Source organism: Mugil cephalus, chromosome 16 (genome assembly GCF_022458985.1).
Source record: "Mugil cephalus isolate CIBA_MC_2020 chromosome 16, CIBA_Mcephalus_1.1, whole genome shotgun sequence".
Classification (NCBI taxonomy): Eukaryota; Metazoa; Chordata; class Actinopteri; order Mugiliformes; family Mugilidae; genus Mugil; species Mugil cephalus.
Window position 1 is genome coordinate 1151925 of NC_061785.1, and position 21256 is coordinate 1173180.

The following is a 21256-nucleotide window of genomic DNA, read 5'->3' on the forward strand; positions in this document are numbered from 1 at the left end:
TTAAACCCGGACCGAGGGGGACCAGATCCCCCCGTGTCCCCCGTCTTCAGGTCCCCTTAAACCCGGACCGAGGGGGACCAGATCCCCCCGTGTCCCCGTCTTCAGGTCCCCTTAAACCCGGACCGAGGGGGACCAGATCCCCCCGTGTCCCCCGTCTTCAGGTCCCCTTAAACCCGGACCGAGGGGGACCAGATCCCCCCGTGTCCCCCGTCTTCAGGTCCCCTTAAACCCGGACCGAGGGGGACCAGATCCCCCCGTGTCCCCGTCTTCAGGTCCCCTTAAACCCGGACCGAGGGGGACCAGATCCCCCCGTGTCCCTCGTCTTCAGGGCGCTGGTGTGGAAGCGAAGGATGAAAGGTTTACAAAGAGAGAGGAAGTCTTATCTCTCCACCACTTCCTCTCCTCACAGATATGACAGGTCACACCAGCCAGAAAATTACCCACAATCCAGCGGGAGCCGGAGGGCTGGGGGGGGGCAGTATGACTTCTTCTTCTACTGCCTCATTGTAGCAGAGCAGCATGTGACCTCTGACCCCCCAGTTAAAGACATGAACTGAAGTTAATCAATGAACTCATTAAGAAAATCCTACTGAAGCTGCTTCCAGAGTCCAGGACCTGGAGTCCAACGACAACATCACACATACAACAACATTTATCTGGTCCTGTTTCATTTGTCCTCAGTGATTCTCTGATACTGAGTCTCACTCTGTCCCAGCTCATCGTCCACAGGTGTCCAGCACACGGCCCGTGGACCAAAAGCAGCCCACCAGACGGTCTAATCCGGTCCACAGCATCAATATGCAAACATCCACAAATTCCATAGAAGAAGAAAAACTTTTATCTCTAATTTATCAACTGGTTTATTCAGACTAGACAGACCTGGACCAGACCCAGGACCAGACCCAGGACCAGACCCAGGACAAGTTGTCGTTTATTATTGTGTAACTGTTCCTGGTCCTGAATGTGACCCCAGAACTAAACAGAGTTTGACCCCCCTGGTGTAAAGTGTGTGTGGTTCAGAGGACTGGGTGGGTGGGGAGTATATCTGAGCACCAGGCTGCAGTCAGAGGAGCTTCAGTTGGACTCCAGAGACCAGAGAGACCAGAGACCAGAGACCAGAGACCAGAGAGACCAGAGAGACCAGAGACCAGAGACCAGAGAGACCAGAGACCAGAGCCAACATGCGGACTCCGAGCATCGACCCGCGGGGCTCGGAGCGGAGAAGTTCGGGTCTGGCTGCGCCTTCCCTCCGGTAGGGAGTCTGGACATGGACTGCGGAGCTCCGTGGGGGGGTCTCCGTCCTGCTGCCCCCCTCCTCTCTGACTGAAAGCTGCTGAGAAGCTCCGGAGCGCGTCCGTCCTCCCCCGGTGCCGTGCGTCCTCTGCGCGCTCAGGTTTGGATACGTTGCCGGTCCGACGGAGACCCGGGTCTCTGCGCGCACCCCCGGAGGATTACCCGAGACTAGAATCTGAGCCGGGACCCGTTCTGGGGACATGGATAAGTCCTGCTGCCTCCTGGCCGTCTTCATGCTCGTCCTCTCTCTGGGTTTGGGGGTGGAGGACGGAGTCCGCCAGCGACACTTCCACCTCAGACCCGTTCCCAGCGACACTCTGCCCGTGGAGGTCCCGAAGGAGGAGCCGGACCCGGCGCTGGACCCCAAGGAGAAGGACCTGAACGAGACGGAGCTGCGGAGCGCCCTGGGGAGCCACTTCGACCCGCACTTCATGTCCGTGTCCGCACCGGAGGACTCGGGGAGCGAGGACGCGTGGGACTCGGACCTGCGGCAGAAACCGTCCGGGGCGATGCCCAAGGAGATCCGGGTCGTGGAGGTCGAGGTCCAGCCCGGGAAGAAGCAGAAGCCGAGTAAGAAATTCCGGAGACGGCTGCAGCTGTGGCTCTGGTCCTACGCGTTCTGCCCGGTGGTTTACGCGTGGAACGACCTGGGCTCCAGGTTCTGGCCTCGCTACGTGAAGGGGGGCAGCTGCTACAATAAGCGGTCTTGTTCGGTCCCTGAAGGGATGCTCTGCAAACCTGCCAAAGCGACTTACTTTACGATCCTGCGATGGCGCTGCCTGCAGAGGAAGGGGGGCCTCAAGTGCTCCTGGATTCCGGTCCAGTACCCGATCATTTCAGAGTGCAAGTGCTCCTGTCCCAACTGAGACCAGCACTCAGACCAGAACTCTGGGGTTCACTCCGCCGTCTCTGGACTTCAGGAGGAAGAGGGGTCTGTCTAACACCTTCAACAGGTTTGTTCCTGGGACTGAGAGGAGCCGCGGACCTGGTCCCTCATATCCGGACTGGATCTGATGATTTATTTATGACTGAGTTCAGACTGAAACATGAACCAGAATCCAGACTCAGTCCAGTAACGAGACGTTAGAGTGTTTCTGTCTCTGCTGGTTCCTGGTTCAGTCCAAGACCATCAGGGACCATCAGGGACCATCAGGGACCCAGAGACCACCAGGGACCATCAGGGACCCAGAGAGACCCGGACTACCTACACATTACTGACTCTGTTTCTGTTGACCTGCATCTACCTGGACTCTTTAAAATAAATAAACTTTACTAAAAACATTGAGAAATAAAAATGAACGAGTTCTTTTTATTTAAGAGCAGAATTTAAAGCTGGAGAAGAAGGTTGTTGGTTCGGTCCCTGAGATCAGAGCAGAAAGTAACACGGTCTTTATCTTTATCATCTTCATTAATGAACGTGGTCTCGTTTTAATCACTGAGGACTCAGGTTAGTTTGAGTCGTTTCGTTCAGACCTGATGTTAATGAATTCAAATCTCCTCCAGGAGGATTTAAAATGAAAACACGACCTCAGATAAAACAACAAAGAACAAAATAAACCTTTTACAGCTGGTTGATCATTAACGCTTCACTGAAACATGTATGAGGAATGAATTTCTCATATCTGGCTCCTGCTCCTTCAGTGATGAACTAATGTCAACATGAATCTAGAGAATTAGAACAAAACAACTTAATGAGAACCACAAACAATGACATGAAGTTACCACATTTGGTTCCTCGGCTCATAAAGGGTTAATACATAAAACTAAATCATTAATTCATCGTGTTTTCTGTTGTTTTTGTTTGTTTGTTTGTTTGTTTTTTTAAACAACGTCTGACCTTCTTCTTCTTCTGTGGTATAATGAACATTTTACAGTAGCGTAGCATGTCATTAGAGCTAAATGTTAAGACGAGCATGTTACCCTGAAGCTTCTATCAATGTCACCAACCAGTAAATAGTAAAGAAACAGTAAAAGTCATTTTATCCTCACACGACAGTGAATATCTGGTTTTACAGTTTCTTCATCCTACAACAGGAAAATGACCCTAAGCTTCAGTCCGAGCTTCACCTGAACCACCTGAGGATAAGAACTCGATGGAAGCTAGAAACCAAGGAGGAGACATTGACCCGTCTCCAGACTTTAACCCACGGAGCTGGTTTCAGAAGACGGAAAGTAAAGGTTCCTCCAAGATCTCTCTGAAAAATATTTCATTTCCATTTTAGAAAGAAAGAATGTGATGAGTGTGTTCACGTGTGAAATCAGGCAGAGATGAGTCTAAAGTTTAGAGCAGATTTAATTAACTCCAGTTGTTTATTTGCTTTAATTTAAGAGTAAAATGAGACATTAACCTGCACAAATTTAAATAAAAACAACTTTAACTGGAAGTGTATATTTCAGCGTCTTTTAGCCTTAAGTCATTAAAAGCAGGTGGCGCTAGTTCCTGTTTATTTTTTTAAGTTATTATTTAAATATTTTCAGTCCTGTCCTCAGTTCATCTGTAAAACGTCCGAGGGCCACAAGAGGTCAGTGTTTCTCCTCTGTTTAAATTAATATAACCTCCATTTTTTACCAGGACATACGTTAAAGCAGGAGGAGGAGGAGGAGGAGGAGGAGGAGGTGGGGGTGGAGGAGGGTGTGTTACACTGCCCCACACTGTTCAGACTGTTTATTCATTCCAGTGAGGGCCTCTCTGTCGCAGCCTGTTTACTCAGAACTTATTTTGGGAAAATTCCACCTCTCTGCTCGGCCCTCGGCCATAAATCATTAAATCATTAAACCTCCTCCTCCTCCTCCTCCTCCTCACTAAGTGATGCTCGCTCCGTCTCCATGGAAACGCTTCGTCTCATTAATCAGGTAAAATTATCTCCAGACTGAATCAGAAAGAAATCACTAATTAAAGGTTTGTAATTAGCTGCAATCTCCAAACTCACCACCAGGCGGCGCCGAGTGTTTCTCACTGGTCCTTTAACGTTTATGAACTGATTATTGTTCATTTCAGTTAATTTCATAATTAGTTTTATTAAATTCCCTGATGTGAACATTTTATTGAAGAAATGATGAAATGAAAGTTTATTTTACAAACGTGTCGTGGATGAAAGCTGCTGATTTATTCTCTGTCCCACAGCGCCCCCTGCAGGTGAAGACGTGACCACACAGCTTCAGGTATTTTCTGGTTTATTATTTTACAAACGCCTGTAAATGTCAGAGAGGCACACAGGAACATGAGCACCAGATAGAGATCACATGAAAAAACATATTTACAAGTATAAATTAACACAGAAAGACACTGTGACCGCAAAAGGTATTAAAATGGTACAAAACTGGTAAATATATATATATGTATATATATTTCTATATATGTATATGTGATAATGGGACGTCCCAGTCAGCTTACACATCTGTGCGTAGTGCAAGAAATACTGTCAAATAATACCGTTAAAAAACAGACGGTTCACATTCGTCGACACCTTTGGTCCAAACACAACTAAGAGTGAAGCCACATTTAGTCTGGACACACCAACGTCCTGGAGGAGGAGCAGGAGGAGGAGGGGGAGGAGGAGCAGGGGGAGGAGGAGGAGCATGAGGAGCAGAGAGAGCGGAGAGGAGGGGGAGGGGAGGAGGAGGAGCGGAGGGAGGAAGAGCTGGGAGGAAGGAGGAGGAGGAGGAGGAGAGGAGGAGGAGAAGGTGGAGGAGGAGGAGGAAGAAGAGGAGGAGCAGGAGGAGGAGGAGAAGGAGACGGAGGAGGAGGAGAAGGTGGAGGAGGAGGAGGAGGAGAGGAGGAGGAGGAGGAGGAGGAGAAGGTGGAGGAGGAGGAGGAGAGGAGGAGGAGGAGGAGGAGGAGGGGGAGGAGAGGAGGAGGAGGAGGGAGGAGGAGAGGAGGAGGAGGAGGAGGAAGGAGGAGGAGGAGGAGGGAGGAGGAGGAAGGAGAGGAGGAGGAGGGAGGAGGAGGAGGAGAGGAGGAGGAGAGGAGGAGGAGGAGGAGAGAGGAGAGGAGGAGGAGGAGGAGGAGGAGGAGAGAGGAGGAGGAGAGGGAAGGGGAGGAGGATGAGGAGGAGGAGGAGGAGGAGGAGAGGAGGAGGAGCAGGAGGAGGAGGAGGAGGAGGAGGAGGAGAGTGGGGAGGAGGAGGAGGAGGAGCAGGAGGAGGAGTAGGAGAGGAGGAGGGGGAAAGGAGGAGGAGAGGGGAGGAGGAGGAGGAGGAGCAGGAGGAGGGAGGAGGGGAGAAGGAGGAGGAGCAGGAGGAGGGGGGAGGAGGAGGGGGGAGGAGGGGAGGTGGAGAGGAGGAGGAGGGGGGAGGAGGAAGAGGGGGAGGAGGAGGGAGGGGAGGAGGAGAGGAGGAGGAGGAGGGGGGAGGAGGAGGAGGGAGGAGCAGGAGGAGGAAGGAGGAGACGGAGGAGGAGGAGCAGGAGGAGGAGGAGGAGGAGGAGCAGGAGGAGCAGGAGCAGGAGGAAAAGGAGGAGGAGGAGGAGAAGGAGGAGGAGCAGGAGCAGGAGGAGGAGGAGGAGCAGGAGGAGCAGGAGCAGGAGCAGGAGGAGGAGGAGGAGGAGGAGGAGCAGGAGGAGGAGGAGGAGGAGGAGACCCCGTTCATTCACCTTCTAACATAATTAGTTTTATTGACGGAAACCAAACATGTGGGAGTCACGTGAGTCTGTGAATCATAGACTGTAAATAAATATAGAACATCTCCGCTAAAGTGAAACCAAAGCGAGTAGAGCGCCCCCCGGTGGCTGGAGGCTGCAGTACAGGTCATAAGCCCCACCCCCTCCTTGTAAGTAGGCGGGGCTTGGGCCCAAAATTCCAGTCATGATGATGAATGTTCAAGTCTCAATTTTGTGGATAAGTTTCATTTTAGTTTGTTATTTTACGCGGTAAAAACAGGATGTGATGTAAAACATCCAACACAAAAGAGTTGGAAAAGATATTTTTACGTATAAGTTCAGTGTATAATCCAACATTTCCCTGTAGCTGGTGGAGGAAGAGCAGAGCGTAGGATTCATTAAACCAAAGCACTAGTGAGTCTGGATGATGTGAGGGCGGAGCATCAATATCATGGCTCCGCCCTCAGACTGTGCTGATCAGACTGGGAGGAAGTGGAGATGTGGTGCATATTTATATACAGTCTATGTATCTGAAAACAAAACTTCCACGATATTAAAATCGAACCAAACTCCATTCAAAAAAGCTTCAATTTAAAACCTGATTCCTGTAAAACTGAAGTTCAGTTTGATGGTTTTGTTGCGACTTTTCAAAACAAACCAGTCGACACAAGATAATTAAAGTTAAATCTCGAGGTTTTTCTGTCAGATTTGAATCTGTTGTTGATGATCAGATGTGAACCTCCAGGACTCAGGATTAGTTTCAGATGTAAATATACGGATCTAATGTTTATGATGTGTTAGTGTTGACTCGTCCACTGAAACCTGGAGGTTCAGACGCATCTAAACTCTAAATCTTTAAATCTGTCCAGAACTGACCGGGGTCTAGAGTCTCGGTGTGAACAGGGTCAAACCATCAGGGTTCCTCCGTCATTGTTCCAATAAATACTCAACCGGAGGAGCTGGAGCTCCACCTCCACCTCCTCCACCTCCACCTCCACCTCCACCTCCACCTCCAGGAGGAGGAGCAGGAGGAGGAGGAGCTTCAGTGGTTCCTGGCGTTGAAGAATCCCACGCTGGTCGGCGACTCCTTCACGGTGACCGTGATGAAGTTGGCGGTGACGTCGGTGACGAAGACGTGCTCCAGGAGGCTCCTCGCCGGCCTCCAGTCCGTCTCCGTGTCCGACTCGGTGGCGTTGTTGCCGAGGCTGGGCCGGCTGTTGCTAGGATACAGGGCGGCGTCGCGCTCCGACTCGCTGCTGCTGGTCTCGTCCGAGTCGCCGGTGCTGAGCTCGTTCAGGCTCCGGTTCTGAGGTCCGAGTCCGCCGCCGTTGCCCCTCGCCGAGCCGCCTCCCACCAGCTTCTCCTTGGCGCCGCCCCGGCCCCCCCCCCCCTGCTCGCCGGCAGACCGCTGCCCCCCGGAGGCCGACGACGCCCGCGTCTCTTTGGCGCCGGACGCTCCGCTCCGTAGGCTGGACCTCGCCGCCCCCCCTGACGCCCCCGTGGGGTGGGTTCCCTGAAGGCCGCCCCCCCCGGGCGGCGCCCGGCTCCCGACGCTCTGCAGGTTCAGCGCCCGGAGGCTCAGAGCCTGGCTGGCTCGGTCCCGAGGCGTCGGCGATGGCGACGCTTTGGACAGACCCGGTTGGACCAGTCCGGACTGACCAGCGCCGCCGTCCTGCCTCCTCTGGCCCAGCAGGGGGCGCTGCGACGCCGCCGGGCCTCCACCGAAGCCTCCGTGAGACCCCGGACCTCCTCCTCCTCCTCCTCCTCCTCCTCCGTGTCTCAGCAGAGACGCCTTAAAACCGTCCCCTGTTTCTGAGACGGAGCGTTTGAGCTCCGACAGAGACGTCCTGGTCTGAGAGGAGGGACTGGCTTTACTGTGGGGGGAGGACGAGGAGGAGGACAGGGAGCGGCTGGTCCAGATACAGGCCAGGGATCCGGGTTTGGAGGCGGCTGAGTGGGAGAAGGAGGAGGAGGAGGAGGAGGAGGAGGTCTGGGAGGCTCCCTCCTCCCTGGAGGTCCTGCTCAGTCCGGTGTAGGTGAAGCTGGCCGGCTGCAGCGGCTTCTTCACCCCGAGCCGAGGCTCCTCCCTGAGGGGGCGGGGCCCCTGGTGCTGGCGAGGAGGAGGCGGAGGAGGAGGAGGAGGAGGTGGGGGAGGAGGGAGAGGGGGAGGAGGTGAAGGTCGGCCCTTGGCTTGTCTCAGAGCCCTGAGGTCCGGGTGGAGCGGCTTCCTCCCTCGCTTCTTCTTCCGGGGCGGGGGGTCGGGTTTGGCCAGGAGGATCTGGGGCCTCTTCTGGGGGACGGGATGGACCCGAGGACCCGGCTTAGACTTCTTAGACTGGTCTTCGTCCTCGGAGGAAGACGAGGACGCCGACGACGAGAGACCATCATCATCATCGTCTTCATCGTCGTCGTCGTCGTCGTCGTCGGAGGATGAAGACGAGGAGCGTCCGTCCTTCACGGCCGCCGGAGCCGGAGGCTGAAAACAAAACGAATTCATGAATAAAAGCAGCGAAGACGTTCGGACCAGAACCAACGAACCGGGTCAGCGCGGTTTACCAGGATCTTCCGAGGACGTCCTCTCGGCCTCTTCCCTTTCTTCTGGAACAGCAGCTCTCGCTCTTGTTCTCTGGAAAAATCAGAAACAGTTTCAACGTGAAATCTGAGGCGAGAAGAAGAGAAACGGTTTCCGGAAACAAACCCACCTCTTATGAAACGCCGCCAGGAGCCGCGGGTCCAGAATGTTCTCCTCCGGCTCCCAGCTGTTGTGTCTGCGCAGAGGAAACGGACCCATCAGAACACAGAACGTCACACAGAGGTTCCTCCGCGTGGAACAACTCAGACAAACATCTGGTTCTGGATACAGAACGTTAATCAAACCACAGTAAAATACTGAAACTGGAATCACATTAAGTTAATCTGGATTCAGTATTTTATTCTGGTTCTGGATCTGGTTCTGGTTCCGGAGAATTAATCCAGTTCTGGTGTCAGAATGTTAATCCGGTCCTGGTTCCAGTTGTTTTAATCTGGTTCTGGATCCAGAATATTAATGTGATTTTAGTTTAAATGTGTTAAACCGGTTCTGGTTTGAGGAATTTACCGATCTTTCATTATGTTAATCCGGATTCAATTAAAAATCTGGTTCGGTTCTGGTCTCAGAATATTAAACCGGGTTGTGGTTCCAGTATTTTAATCTGGACCTGAAAAGAGCATCTGGTCCGGTTTCTGGTTCCAGTACATTAATCCGGTGTGGTCCGGTTAAATGGACTGAGCCGGTCCCGGTGCCCGGTGCTCGGTACCGGATTATCGGACCGAGCGGAGCCGTAATGGCCGCTGTTTCTCCGCCCGTTAACCGGTCGGTGTGTGGAGGCTGTGGGGGTGGGGGGCGGGGACCCTGATGATTCCTCCCCGCTGAGGAGCCACCGGGGCCGGTAGCGGAGTGAACCCGGAGCCGCAGACGGGTCATTGTTAGCTCCGCTGCTAACTAGCCGGCTAGCTACTTACTTGGACGACCACCCTCTCCACTTCACCAGGTACTCAAACTTCCCCTGCGGAGACACAAGACATCAGAGACGGTGAAGAGACGAGTCCGCGGGGGGACGAGGGTCCACGGAGCCCGGGCGGATCTTTTCTTACCTTCCGCGGCCGTTTGCTGAGGATGCATTCCGCATCAAATACCTGGCCCACCGTGACCCCCTCCATTACTACAGCAGCCACAGCGCGCTTTTGGCCTCTGACGGCCGCCGTAGGTCCGCGTTTATAGTAGTGGTGTGTGATACCGCTACATGTGGTATCGATCCGATACCAAATAAACACAGGGCCTTTATAGACTCGGTATCGAACCAAGTACATCGCATCGATCCGATACCAAGTTACTTAGTATCGACACGATACCAAAAACAATAACAAACAAAAACACATCGACTGGTCGTTTAACCGCAAACAAACAGGACAGTTTTATCATGTTATTAAGAAAAAATAAGCCATAAATATAAATGTAGGTCTTTATTTTGTCTGTTGACAAAAAATGTAATGAATTAATTATTGATAAAATAATCATAAACATGAAATTTCCTTCCTTCCAAAGTCCTATGGTACAGGGAGTTAAAGGTTGGAAATTAGAGATTAAAAGAAGAAGATATATATATATATATCATTCTATAATTCACCCTAGTGTAATTTAAGTAACATTTTATTAATTTTGAATTCATTTGCTTTGGATGAAATCTGATTTATAAATAAAATGAATGAATTCATTCTTTAATAATATTTATACCTATTTCATAAATATGTCTCCACAAATTTACCCGTTCTTGTTTTGTACAGTTTGAATATTCTGTATTTTAATTGTATTTATTTATTTGTTTTTCCTGCTGTTTCTTGTGGAGCTCGTGTGCGGAACTTTGTCTCCGGAACCTTTCTTCTCTTTCCTGTGGCGGAGGACGGATCCGGTTCTGTGTTACACCGAAGTGTTTCCGCAGTCATAACAGGTTTCGTAAGTGAAAGACAGAGGAGCTTCTCTCTGAAGGTATCAGCCCTTTAAACATTATTTACATGCTTAAATTAAACTGTATTTATGGTAACGTTATAAATTAAATTATATTTTATCTTCTGTTTGTTAACGGGTCTCTGTGCTACCTTTAGCTTAGCTTAGCTTAGCTGTCTGAACTGTTTCAGTGTTATGTCATCTTTACTTTTACTAATAAACTTCCACCAAATGTGTTTAAATAGACATTTTATTTTATTTTTTGTCTCACAAACTTCCAGATAAACACATTTAAAGACACGGGACGTTTGACACTAAACATTAAAATGTCCCAGCGTCTCTCTGAAGGTCTATATGAGAAGTTAATCTATGTTTCCAGCTCAGTTTAACTTTTACCTGATTTATTCATGTGCCGAATTAAAAAGCTGCTTTTAATAAGATGGAAACTTGTTTGTTTGGATTTCAAGAAGTCGGGACATTTGTTGTGAATCAAGAAGACATAAAACTACGGGTGTTGTGAATGGAGTTTGTGTAGTTGTCGTTTCCAGCTCAGGTTCATTGAGTTTCATGATAAATAGTTAGTTTTTGAGTGTTTTCTGTCCATCCAGGTGAATTCTGACCTGCAGGTGCAGCCATGTTGCTGCCTCTCCTGCTGCGTCCGTCCCTCAGTCGTCCTCACGCGTCCTTGCTGTTCACGGGATGCGCTCGGTCGCTTCACTGCTGCACTCGGAGGAGGCCGAAGCCTGAGCTCCTCCTCCAGCGTTCGCTTCCTCCACGTCCCCAAACCCAGAGCCGAGGCAGGAGGTCCCGGAGCCACCAGGAGGAGTGGAAGACCCAGAACAAGACGGTGCTGACGTACATCGCTGCAGCCGGGGTGGGAATGATCGGCCTGGCGTACGCCTCCGTGCCCCTGTACCGGCTCTACTGCCAGGTGAGGACTAGTCCTGCTCCCGTTGTCCTGTCCTGCTGTGACTGGTCCAGTCACTTGTCCAGTGACTGGTCCAGTCACTTGTCCAGTGACTGGTCCAGTGACTGGTCCAGTCACTTGTCCAGTGACTGGTTCAGTGACTGGTCCAGTGACCGGTCCAGTGACCGGTCCAGTGACTGGTTCAGTGACCGGTCCAGTGACTGGTTCAGTGACCGGCTCAGTGACCGGTCCAGTGACTGGTCCAGTGTCTGGTCCAGTGACCGGTCCAGTGACCGGTCCAGTGACCGGTTCAGTGACTGGTTCAGTGACTGGTCCAGTGACCGGCTCAGTGTTTGTGTCTGGCAGGCGTCGGGGCTCGGAGGGACGGCCGTGGCCGGACACGACGCAGATCAGGTGGAGACGATGCAGCCGGTGAAGGAACGCGTCATCAAGGTGACGTTCAACGCAGACACGCACGCCAGCATCCAGTGGAACTTCAGACCTCAGCAGACTGAGATCATGGTGCGTGTGTTCATCAGGAACTTCAGCTTTAAACTCCACAGAATCATTTTAATGCACTTTAAATACAGACAGTGGCCTTCAAAAGGATTTCCTGCATTTCTTCATAAAAACGACCGATGAGCCGTTACCAGAAACATTTAGTTTGCTCACTCTTTATATCTGATTTCACGCCCACGCAGGTGGTTCCAGGTGAGACGGCGCTGGCTTTCTACAGAGCCAAGAACCCCACAGACAAACCCATCATCGGCATCTCCACCTACAACGTGGTTCCCTTCGACGCGGGACAGTACTTCAACAAGATCCAGGTGAAAGTTTCAGCCTCTTGTTTGTCGTCTCGTTGTTTGTCCAGTGAAGTGTTCTTGGGTCTGTCCCTCCTGGTCCAGAGGTTCAGATCCAGGTCTTAACCTGCCCCTCGTCTGTCTGCAGTGTTTCTGCTTCGAGGAGCAGCGTCTGAACCCTCACGAGGAGGTGGACATGCCCGTCTTCTTCTACATCGACCCAGAGTTTGCCGAGGACCCCAGGATGGCCCGGGTGGACACCATCACGCTGTCCTACACCTTCTTCGAGGCCAAGGACGGTCAGAGACTCCCGGTCCCCGGATACAGCTACAGCTGATGTCTCCGTGGGACAAGAAGGAGAAACAAGACATTTTCCCTCCTGCCAGTGAGTGCAGACGTTTTAAAAGGACGCTCAACATTTGCGTCCTATGTGTGGAATTAAAACTCTGAGAGGAAAATCTATGTTTTAACCACACAGAGCTTCATTAATCACCAGAAAACATCTGGTGGAACCATCCGAGCGCAGGAAAAACCAGACGGTGGAACTTCAGCCTGAACTGTTTCCTCAGAGACGTTGAGTTTAAAAGATTATTTAAGAAAACGAATCAGTAAATTATGACTGAAAGTAAAAAGTCAAACGGCTGCAGAGTTTCTCCAGGTTTTATTGTTGAATCTTGAGCCGGTTTCTGATTTTTACCATCAAATAAAATCCACAATTACACGTAAAAGAAAAATGAGATGAAAGTGTGAAGTGATAAAACAGAATGTTCTTTCCTTCTTCTTCTTCTGTGGTTATTTTGTGTTTAATGTTCCTCTGATAAACCTGAAAAAACAGGAAAATAATAAAAACAACAAAGTTCAGGTCTGAACAAACTACAGTGAACTCTGTTTCAAAACGTTCATCATTCATCATAGTTATTTTTTTAAGAATAAATGTCCATGAAATGTTTATGAGATAAAAAGCGGAAGTGTTTAGGTGCCTAAATATTACCCCGGTTGATGCTTTTATTTTGTAGTTAAGACCAAACCGGAAGTCGTTCATCGCTTGATTTTTAACTTGACGTCACACACAGAAACCAACCACCTCCTCCCGCACTGACTGACGTCTCCAGCGGCCAATCAGAGCCCAAGATTTCCCTAGCAACTCAACCGATGGTCCAATCAGAGGGAGGCAACTGGTGTTATTAGTCCATAGAGCCCCCGCCCCCCCGCTCCCTCCTGTCTGTGGGAGAAGAGGAGAGAGAAGCGGAGGGAGGAGGTCCGCCAGCTCGTCCTCCTCATCCCGAGAGTCCAGAAGAATCCATAACTTCGTGCGTAAAAGCGCGGCGCGTCCTGTGCGCGCAGATGGCACCGAGGGCGCAGCGGCGTTTGGAGAGTTTGTCCGGATCAGTCTGAACCTGGACCCGAACTGTTGGTGGCATGTGAACGTGGATTCAGTTACGCAGCCGTTACGCGTCTCTCTCCGGTGTTGTCGCTCTGGACCGGGAGGAAGGAAGGGTCAGTTCGGGGTTCGGTTTTGGTGCCGCTAGGTCTCGTGTCATGATGGGACACCGCAGTGCTGCTCTGCCGCGAGGATGAGCCACCGAAGCAGCCCGGCGCGGGCCTACGACTTTCTGCTCAAGTTCCTGCTGGTGGGAGACAGCGACGTGGGAAAGGCCGAGATCCTGGCGAGTCTGCAGGACGGAGCCTCGGAGTCCCCGTACGGATACAACACGGGTGAGTGGGGGTCGGAGGGCTGGAGGGGGGCAGAGGGTGAAGAGGGGGGTCAGGGCGCGGAGAGGAGGTCGTTTACTAAACTCTGAACCCACCTGTCGGGGTATTTTTGGCGCTTTTACGCGCGCTGCTGGTGTCCTGTTTTACGCACGGATTACGCAGCGAAGTCCCGCTGAGAAAATGAAATTCAGCTGAGTTTAAAAACTGAGGAGTCGCGCTGGAAGTCTCCTCTGGACCAGGGACGAGAAAAGAACAAGTTCTAATAAGAACAAGTGCTCCGTAGAACTGGACTCTGAGAGAACAGGGTCCTCCAGGTCCAGGTCCGGATCCAGGTCCAGGAGAGTATCGGGTTCATTCACCTCCAGGTGATAAAAAGCTAAACTCTCCACCAGACATGTTTTAATGTCACACCGGCCACTTCATTAGGTCCATGAAGGTTCTGGTTCAGCTCCAGTTTCTATTAACTGAGAGAGATGTTGATTCAACTGTGTTTTCATTTTGTAGAAGAACTGAACCGACACGTGTTCCTAATATTTTGACATAGTCGTGGACTCGTCTAAATAACAGGAACATGTTTAATTCAGTCCACAGTGATCCTAACTAATGCAGTGGCCTGGTGAATGTTTGTCAGCTGCTACTCACGTTTTCTCACTAAAACACATTTTAGTTGTTAAAATACTGAACATTGTTAAAGAGGAACTCTGGTTGAGTTTCTTCATTTCCTGTTAAATTTAAATGAAAATGTTTGAGGTCAAATTATCTCAACGAAGCAAAATCTGAACTTAAATATTTATCTGTTTATCACGCGGATACTTTATTTATAACAGATTAACTGTGTGTTTACTGTATTAAAGGACCAGTGTGTCGGGTGTAGAGGCCTCTAGTGGTGAGAAGGGAGATTACAACCAGTTTAAGTTCATCTGTGTCTCCTCTCAGAGTATTAGAGCCACACGAGAGGAAAATAATGAGGAGGCAGATTTATGTTTTTCATCATGCGCTTCAAGAAAAAAGTCGAAATGTTGAGAATGTTGTGAATAAAGTTCCTTATTCTTATACATTCTAATAAAACTCTAATTCAAATAAAAACAAAAATGAACAAAGACAGGCTAAACAATAATCGAACCAATCAAAGCTCACCTGTATGATGTCATCGAGAAGGAGGAGCCTGAGCGAACTTCCTGTGAGTTAAGTCTTACAGCTTTAATGGTGTAAGGTAGCATGTTAGCATGTTAGCATGTTAGCAGGGTTAGCATGTTAGCCTTTAAAGCTTTAATCTGGGGGTCAGACTGAACCTTTTGTCCACCGTCACGTCAATAAAGGTTATACAAACAAGATGGCCGACAGGATCCAGGGTTTTAACAGGTGACAAGACGAATTATGAACAATCTGAGTGTGTTTTAATTTGTGTTCATTAATGCTTGTGTGTGTGTTTTCTTTCCTGAACATGAAGCTTTTTAAAGAACTGGAAACATTAGAAAATATCTTCAGTGTTTTTTTATTGTAGTTTCTAATAAAAAGCTAAACTCCTAATCAGAACCTCATGGAGCTTCTCTCAGTGTTGTGGTTGTGGTCTCTGAGTTGTGTCCAGTGTGTTAGTGTTGGAGTATTAATAAACTCTGACTCACAGTCAGTTTGTTTCCTTCCTTCCTTCCTTCCTTCCTTCCTTCCTTCCTTCCTTCCTTCCTTCAGGAATCTCTAGCTGTAAACGCTGGAGCCTCCTTCACCGCGGGGACATTTCTGTGGAGGCTGTTTCTCTTCCAGGGGGTTTTGTGGTGAACATGTGCAGCGACTCACACTCAGTTTGTTTGATGGCTGTTGTGTTGTTGTTGTGTAACTGGGCTGATGCTGTGTAGAAGCTGGAGAGCATGACTCATCCTGGATGTGTGGACATGAACAACACTCGGACACTTTTAGTTTATGTTTCCAAGAGCTCCTTCCTTCCTTCCTTCCTTCCTTCCTTCCTTCCTTCCTTCCTTCCTCCCTCCCTTCCTTCCTTCCTTCCTCCCTCCCTCCCTTCCTTCCTTCCTTCCTTCCTTCCTTCCTTCCTTCCTTCCTTCCTTTCTTCCTTCCTTCCTTCCTCCCTTCCTTCCTTCCTTCCTTCCTTCCTTCCTTCGTTGTTCATGGAGGTCGTCACATCTCCTGATAATTACTGTTATCAACCAGACGAGTTTCTCTGTTTAACAGCTGGTGATGATAGAGGAGAACGTCCGGCCTCCTCTCAGGAGAAACAGCTGCTTCAGATCTCCTTGGAGGAGGAGGAGCAGGAGGGGGAGGTGGAGGAGGAGGAGCAGGAGTAGGAGCAGGAGGAGGTGGAGGAGGAGGAGGAGGAGGAGGAGGTCAAGAGTTTTTGGTCTTTATCTCTTCCAGGATTCATCCACCTGTTTCACGAGTCAGAGATTTATTCACAGACACGACGGAAAAAATGCAAAAATACTAAAATAAATCATAAATTAGAGAAATATTTCTGTTTGCAATAAAAGGACGTCAGGTTCTAACATAGAGAAGAATTTCTAATGCTTCTTTTCCTTCCTGGTTCTGATCCGGACTGATCTCCTGATACTGGACGTCTCGTTATGTTTCCTCTCTGTGTTTAGGTTTGATATAAATATATAAAATGTTTTGTTTCAGGAATCGACTACAAGACGACCACCATCCTCCTGGACGGGAGAAGAGTCAAACTGCAGCTCTGGTAGGAAACACGTGATGAGGACGAACAGGTGCTGATGTTCTGGAGGGAAATCTGTATTTAGTTTCTTTCCACTGCTGACGTGGTGGTTGTGATTATGTTCATCTCCTCGTGACGCTCTGAGGTATTTTTGGAACGTTGTGCTTTTAGTCGAGTAAATAATAAATTATTCATCTGAAGTCCTGATGTTTAAGTGGAGGAGAAGCTCTTCACGTGTCTCAGTTTGATGCGATAACTTGATAAATAAAAGACGTGGAACTTATTTATAGAGCACTTCAGCTCGTTACATATGAGGACACGTTTATAGAAAAAAGATAAAGACGAGGTCTGAAAAACATCGTCTGTCAAACCATAGACTGTATATAAATATGGACTAAACACGTCTCCTCCATAGACTGTATATAAATATGGACTAAACACGTCTCCTCCATAGACTGTATATAAATATGGACTAAACACGTCTCCTCCATAGACTGTATATAAATATGGACTAAACACGTCTCCTCCATAGACTGTATATAAATATGGACTAAACACGTCTCCACTTCCTCTCATTGGACAAACTGATGCTATTTTCCCGGGGATACTGGCGGCGTCATCCTGTTTGGAACCAGAGTCTGATCAGTTCGGTTTGAGGGCGGAGCCACGATAGTGTTGCCCCGCCCACACTTCCTCCAGACTCACTGGTGCTTTGGTTTAATTAATCCTACGCTCTGCTCTGCCTCCACCAGCTACAAGGAAATGTTGGATTATAAACTGAACTTACATTTAAAAATAGTTTTTGCACGGTCCCATGGGACATCTTTACGGTTGGCATAGCAACTAGTGGTCGCCATGGTGTCACATCATGTTTCTAGAGCATCAAATAACGAAGTAAAACGAAACTTATCCAAAAAAGTGACACTGGAACATTCATCAACATTATATTAACTACCTGAAACGACAGAAACCATCCTTGAAGTGGAAGTCCCGCCCACTAACATGGAGGGGGTGGAGCTTATGAATATGCTGGAGCCTCCAGCCACCAGGGGGAGCTCTACTAGCTTTGACTTCACTTTAGAAGGTTTATTCAGACTGAACGTGTCCTTGTCTTTTCTTTCAGGGACACGTCTGGTCAGGGACGGTTCTGCACCATCTTCAGATCTTATTCCAGAGGAGCTCAGGTAACAAATGAAAGGTTTCTTCGCGTAGCATAGCATACATTTAGCTGACGCTGCTAATGCTGCTAACCGTCAGGCTCATGTTTTCTGAACTGTCCCTTCATGTTTCTGGTTAATCGTCTTTTAGAAGAGCTGAACTGAACTGGTTTCCTGTGATTTGAAAACATTTTATTTTTAAATGAAACCAGAGCTGATGAGAAGTGAAGCAGACTGTGCGGTGGGAGGGAGGCTGATGTCTCCACTTTAACACTCCAATAAAGTTGTGTTGTTGTTTGACATCATCATTATCTGCGGTGGATGCGGAGGAGGAGGCGTCGCCACGGCAACAGTGTCAGTGTTGCCGTGGCGACGCTGGAAGCCGATCGTGAAGTCATGAGGATGAAGTAGTTTGTGTTCAGACAAACTGAGGCAGAGAAGAGACTTCGGTTCACAAATGAATAAACGTGAACGGGTCTAGTTAGTCCTGGGTCTAGTTAGTCCTGGGTCTAGTTAGTCCTGGTCTAGTTAGTCCTGGTCTCAGTGTTGTGTTCATTTCTCTGAATAAACCAGTGGGTAAATTAGAGCTAGAAGTTGTTTTCATTGATAAACTGTAGTTTTCCCAGTAGTTCGTGCTGCTGTGGCCCTGATTGGACCGTCTGCAGGGCCACCTTTGGCCCACGGTCCATATGTTTGGTACCTGTGGTTTAAATGAAGCGTTGTTGTTGTGTGTTGCTGCTGCTCAGGGAGTCATCCTGGTCTACGACATCACCAACCGCTGGTCCTTCGACGGCATCGACAGGTGGATCAAGGAGATAAACGAGGTCAGTGATCAGCCAATCACAGAGCAGGAATGTTTGTTCACAGTTCAGATGTTATTTGATGAGATGATCTGAGGATGAGTCACATACGAGCACAACAACAGCCCACGCAGCCCGAGACAGGACACACTGTCCTCCACAGACGTCCTCTCACTGGCTTCTTTTCTTCTGAACTTACCCAGCATGCACCGGGTGTGCCTAAGATCCTGGTGGGGAACCGCCTCCACCTGGCCTACAAGCGGCAGGTGACCACGGAGCAGGCGCAGGCCTACGCCGAGAAGCTGGGCGTCACCTTCTTCGAGGTCAGTCCTCTGTGCAACTTCAACGTCACCGAGTCGTTCATGGAGCTGGCGAGAATCGTCCTGATGAGACACGGCATGGAGCGACTGTGGAGGCCCAACAGAGGTCAGAGACACGAGGAGGAGGAGGAGATTAGACTAGAAATAAAACCTGAGAGTAGACAGAGAGAAGACAATCAGACAAATATGAGACTGAAATGAGCCAATGTTCAGATCAGAGAGAAGCTCCTCAGAAGTGTTTCCATGAATGTGATGAGACTCAGGTCCTGGTTCAGTTTCTATAAATCAGGGATTCGTCTCATGTTTGTGTTGAAGTGTGTGATGACAACAGATCAAAGGAGCTTTGTGAGGAGCTCAGAGAAAGAGTTGTTGTTGCACATCAGGCTGGAAAAGGTTCCACAACCATCTGTAAAGAGTCTGGAAGCCACAAATAATCCACAGAGAGTCAGACAGATTGAAGACGACTGTTCCCCTCCACAGGAGTGGTCCACCAACAAACATCACTCCATCATAGTGGGAGAGGAACCAGAGGAACCCAGGGGAACTTCTAAGCAGCTAAAGGCCTCTCTCACATTGGCTGATGTTCATGTTGATGAATCCACTCAACAACCAAAGACACTGCTCTCTGTCCACAAAGAACATGTGGGACAATGTTTAGTGGACAGATGAGACCAGAGTAGAATAGTTTGGTTTAAATGTTTGGAGATGAACCAACTCTGCATTCCAGCATCAGAACCTGTAGAGATCTAACTCCTGTCGTCTCTGTCCCAGTTTTAACTCTCCAGGATCTTTGCTGTCGCTCCATCGTCTCCGTGACTCCGGTTCATCTGGTGGAGAAGCTTCCCCTCCCGCTGGCTCTGCAGTGTCACCTCAAGTCCTTCTCCGTGGCCAACGGCCTCAACGCCCGTATGATGCACGGTCAGTCCTACTCCATCACCGCCTCCTCCGCCCGTCATGGCGCCACCAAGAGGACGGGAGCGGCGCTGCTGAAGAAGCCCAGGCTGATCCGGCCGCCGCCCCTGAGCCCGACGGCAGAGAGCTGCAGAAACAGCTGTAAGATTTCCTAATTATCCTCCTCACGTTGGTGTGAACGAGGAAACAGGACTGAAATAAATCCACCTGAGACGTTTCTGTCAGAATTAAAGAGGAAAGTTTTTGATGAGAACATTTGAGTCCATCGGTACGACAGTGTATAGAGGAAGTTTAGACAACGAGTTGGAAATATTTTGTGGAAAACAAAGTAAAATGTAAATTTATATTTTGACAATAATGTTGTGAATTTATCTTTTTCTAAAGCTAAAGTGCTAAAACATCATATGAGCTTTTAATCCACGTGAAATCAGCTTTGTCTCAAAAATATTTTTAGTTTTCTCGTAAATGTACGTTTTTATCTTCCAAATCTTTAAATCTAAGTCAATATTTTGTAAAGTCATGATTTATGTGGATACGTTTTTATACCTTTTTCCTCGTTGTGAGTCGGACAGAAAAGATCACAACCTTTTATTTAATATCATATAATATAAATTTATGGTTTTCTTGTAAATTTTTATTCTCACAATGTTTTTTGCAAAAGATTTCTCATAAATATACATTTTATGAGATAAATTAAATCTATGTGTTTTTTTTATTATTATTTAAATCTTTAAACGTCCGGTGTGATATTTGTCGTGTCTTTAATATCCACACTCACCACTAGGTGTCACTACAGCGTTCACACTGGTCCTTTAAAGGATAGTTTCATAATTTATTCTCAGACGAACTCTTTCTAGCAGGTTTATGACTTAAAATATTTGACTTTATTTATAAAGAATTTATGACTCTATTCTGAAAATGTTGAATTTAATTCAACTTTCAAAGATGTTTTTCTTCCAAATATTAAATCTTTCTCAAAGAACAGCAGCTGTTTTCCTGAAATAACTTTCAGCATGTTTTATTTACGATGACATTATCACGTCATCTTCTTCCTAACAGTGATCGGATGATACTCCGTCGTACTTTAGAAAAAAAACCACCTGCTCTGATTTTATCACAGACTGAAGAAGAAGAAGAAGAAAAGTCCTTGATTCTGGTTCTTGTTGATGTGTAACAGTTGGAGGAATCTTCCTGTAACGCGTCTTTAACGGACGCTACGTTGTGCAGCTTCTTCCTCAGGATGTTTTCTATAAATGAAACAGAGCTGCTCATAAACACACTTTATATTTGCACAACAAATTCAACGTAGGACTCCTCCTCCTCCTCCATCTTCTTCTCTTTCTTCTTCTTCACATCGTAACCAAACCGTCTCCAGACACAAACAGACTTCGGTGTTTTTGTACAATATTTGTACATGTCAGTGTGTAAATATGCCTGTTATATATGATGGTGATGATGATGAAGAGCCCGTGTCACAGTCACTGAACAGGAAGTTCTGTTTTACACCGTTTCTCATCTGAAGACACTTTCACAATAAAGTTTCTCTTTCTTCCTGCGACGTTGTTGTTTCATATCAAATATTAAACAGTTACTTCTATTATAGGACGCAC

General features: G+C 48.4%; 4 protein-coding genes across 7 annotated transcripts; 3 read left to right on the plus strand and 1 right to left on the minus strand.

The window, feature by feature from the left end:
• The first annotated feature begins 1132 nt into the window (after positions 1–1132).
• Positions 1133–4865, plus strand: nog3 (noggin 3). The gene has a single exon (XM_047609042.1). The coding sequence runs from the start codon at positions 1494–1496 to the stop codon at positions 2157–2159; it is 666 nt and encodes a 221-aa protein (XP_047464998.1). The 5' UTR covers positions 1133–1493; the 3' UTR covers positions 2160–4865.
• Positions 4866–5782: 917 nt separating this feature from the next.
• LOC125022391 (chromobox protein homolog 2-like) lies at positions 5783–9871 on the minus strand. Its single transcript, XM_047609023.1, has 5 exons — positions 9523–9871; positions 9391–9434; positions 8592–8657; positions 8446–8515; positions 5783–8365 (listed from the first exon to the last, which is right to left on the minus strand). The coding sequence occupies exons 1-5, from the start codon at positions 9736–9738 to the stop codon at positions 6932–6934; spliced, it is 1830 nt and encodes a 609-aa protein (XP_047464979.1). The 5' UTR covers positions 9739–9871; the 3' UTR covers positions 5783–6931.
• Positions 9872–10274: 403 nt separating this feature from the next.
• Positions 10275–12962, plus strand: LOC125022402 (cytochrome c oxidase assembly protein COX11, mitochondrial). Of its 4 annotated transcripts, none has more exons than XM_047609038.1 (6): positions 10275–10414; positions 10981–11303; positions 11646–11801; positions 11981–12106; positions 12228–12464; positions 12558–12962. In XM_047609038.1, exons 2-5 carry the CDS (start codon positions 11007–11009, stop codon positions 12414–12416), a joined length of 768 nt encoding a protein of 255 aa, XP_047464994.1. In that variant the 5' UTR covers positions 10275–10414; positions 10981–11006; the 3' UTR covers positions 12417–12464; positions 12558–12962. The 4 variants fall into 4 exon arrangements, with proteins under 4 accessions (XP_047464994.1, XP_047464996.1, XP_047464992.1 ...); XM_047609040.1 differs by having other exon boundaries at positions 12590–12962; XM_047609036.1 differs by having other exon boundaries at positions 12228–12962.
• A 325-nt stretch (positions 12963–13287) lies between these two features.
• On the plus strand, positions 13288–21201 carry rab40b (RAB40B, member RAS oncogene family). The gene is made up of 6 exons (XM_047609035.1): positions 13288–13795; positions 16421–16481; positions 17581–17641; positions 18361–18438; positions 18618–18840; positions 19506–21201. Exons 1-6 carry the CDS (start codon positions 13654–13656, stop codon positions 19799–19801), a joined length of 861 nt encoding a protein of 286 aa, XP_047464991.1. The 5' UTR covers positions 13288–13653; the 3' UTR covers positions 19802–21201.
• The last annotated feature ends 55 nt before the right edge of the window (positions 21202–21256 follow it).

Excerpts from the sequence above, each read along its gene's own strand:
- LOC125022391 (XM_047609023.1), bottom strand. The coding sequence starts at position 9,738 with ATGTACTTGGTTCGATACCGAGTCTATAAAGGCCCTGTGTTTATTTGG. Across the intron at positions 9,435-9,522 it reads TCAGCAAACGGCCGCGGAAG|GGGAAGTTTGAGTACCTGGT; the intron begins GTAAGAAAAGAT and ends GTGTCTCCGCAG. Across the intron at positions 8,516-8,591 it reads CTGGCGGCGTTTCATAAGAG|AGAACAAGAGCGAGAGCTGC; the intron begins GTGGGTTTGTTT and ends TGATTTTTCCAG.
- nog3 (XM_047609042.1), top strand. The coding sequence starts at position 1,494 with ATGGATAAGTCCTGCTGCCTCCTGGCCGTCTTCATGCTCGTCCTCTCT.
- rab40b (XM_047609035.1), top strand. The coding sequence starts at position 13,654 with ATGAGCCACCGAAGCAGCCCGGCGCGGGCCTACGACTTTCTGCTCAAG. Across the intron at positions 16,482-17,580 it reads AGAGTCAAACTGCAGCTCTG|GGACACGTCTGGTCAGGGAC; the intron begins GTAGGAAACACG and ends CTTTTCTTTCAG. Across the intron at positions 18,439-18,617 it reads GGATCAAGGAGATAAACGAG|CATGCACCGGGTGTGCCTAA; the intron begins GTCAGTGATCAG and ends GAACTTACCCAG.
- LOC125022402 (XM_047609036.1), top strand. The coding sequence starts at position 11,007 with ATGTTGCTGCCTCTCCTGCTGCGTCCGTCCCTCAGTCGTCCTCACGCG. Across the intron at positions 11,802-11,980 it reads CTCAGCAGACTGAGATCATG|GTGGTTCCAGGTGAGACGGC; the intron begins GTGCGTGTGTTC and ends ACGCCCACGCAG. Across the intron at positions 12,107-12,227 it reads AGTACTTCAACAAGATCCAG|TGTTTCTGCTTCGAGGAGCA; the intron begins GTGAAAGTTTCA and ends GTCTGTCTGCAG.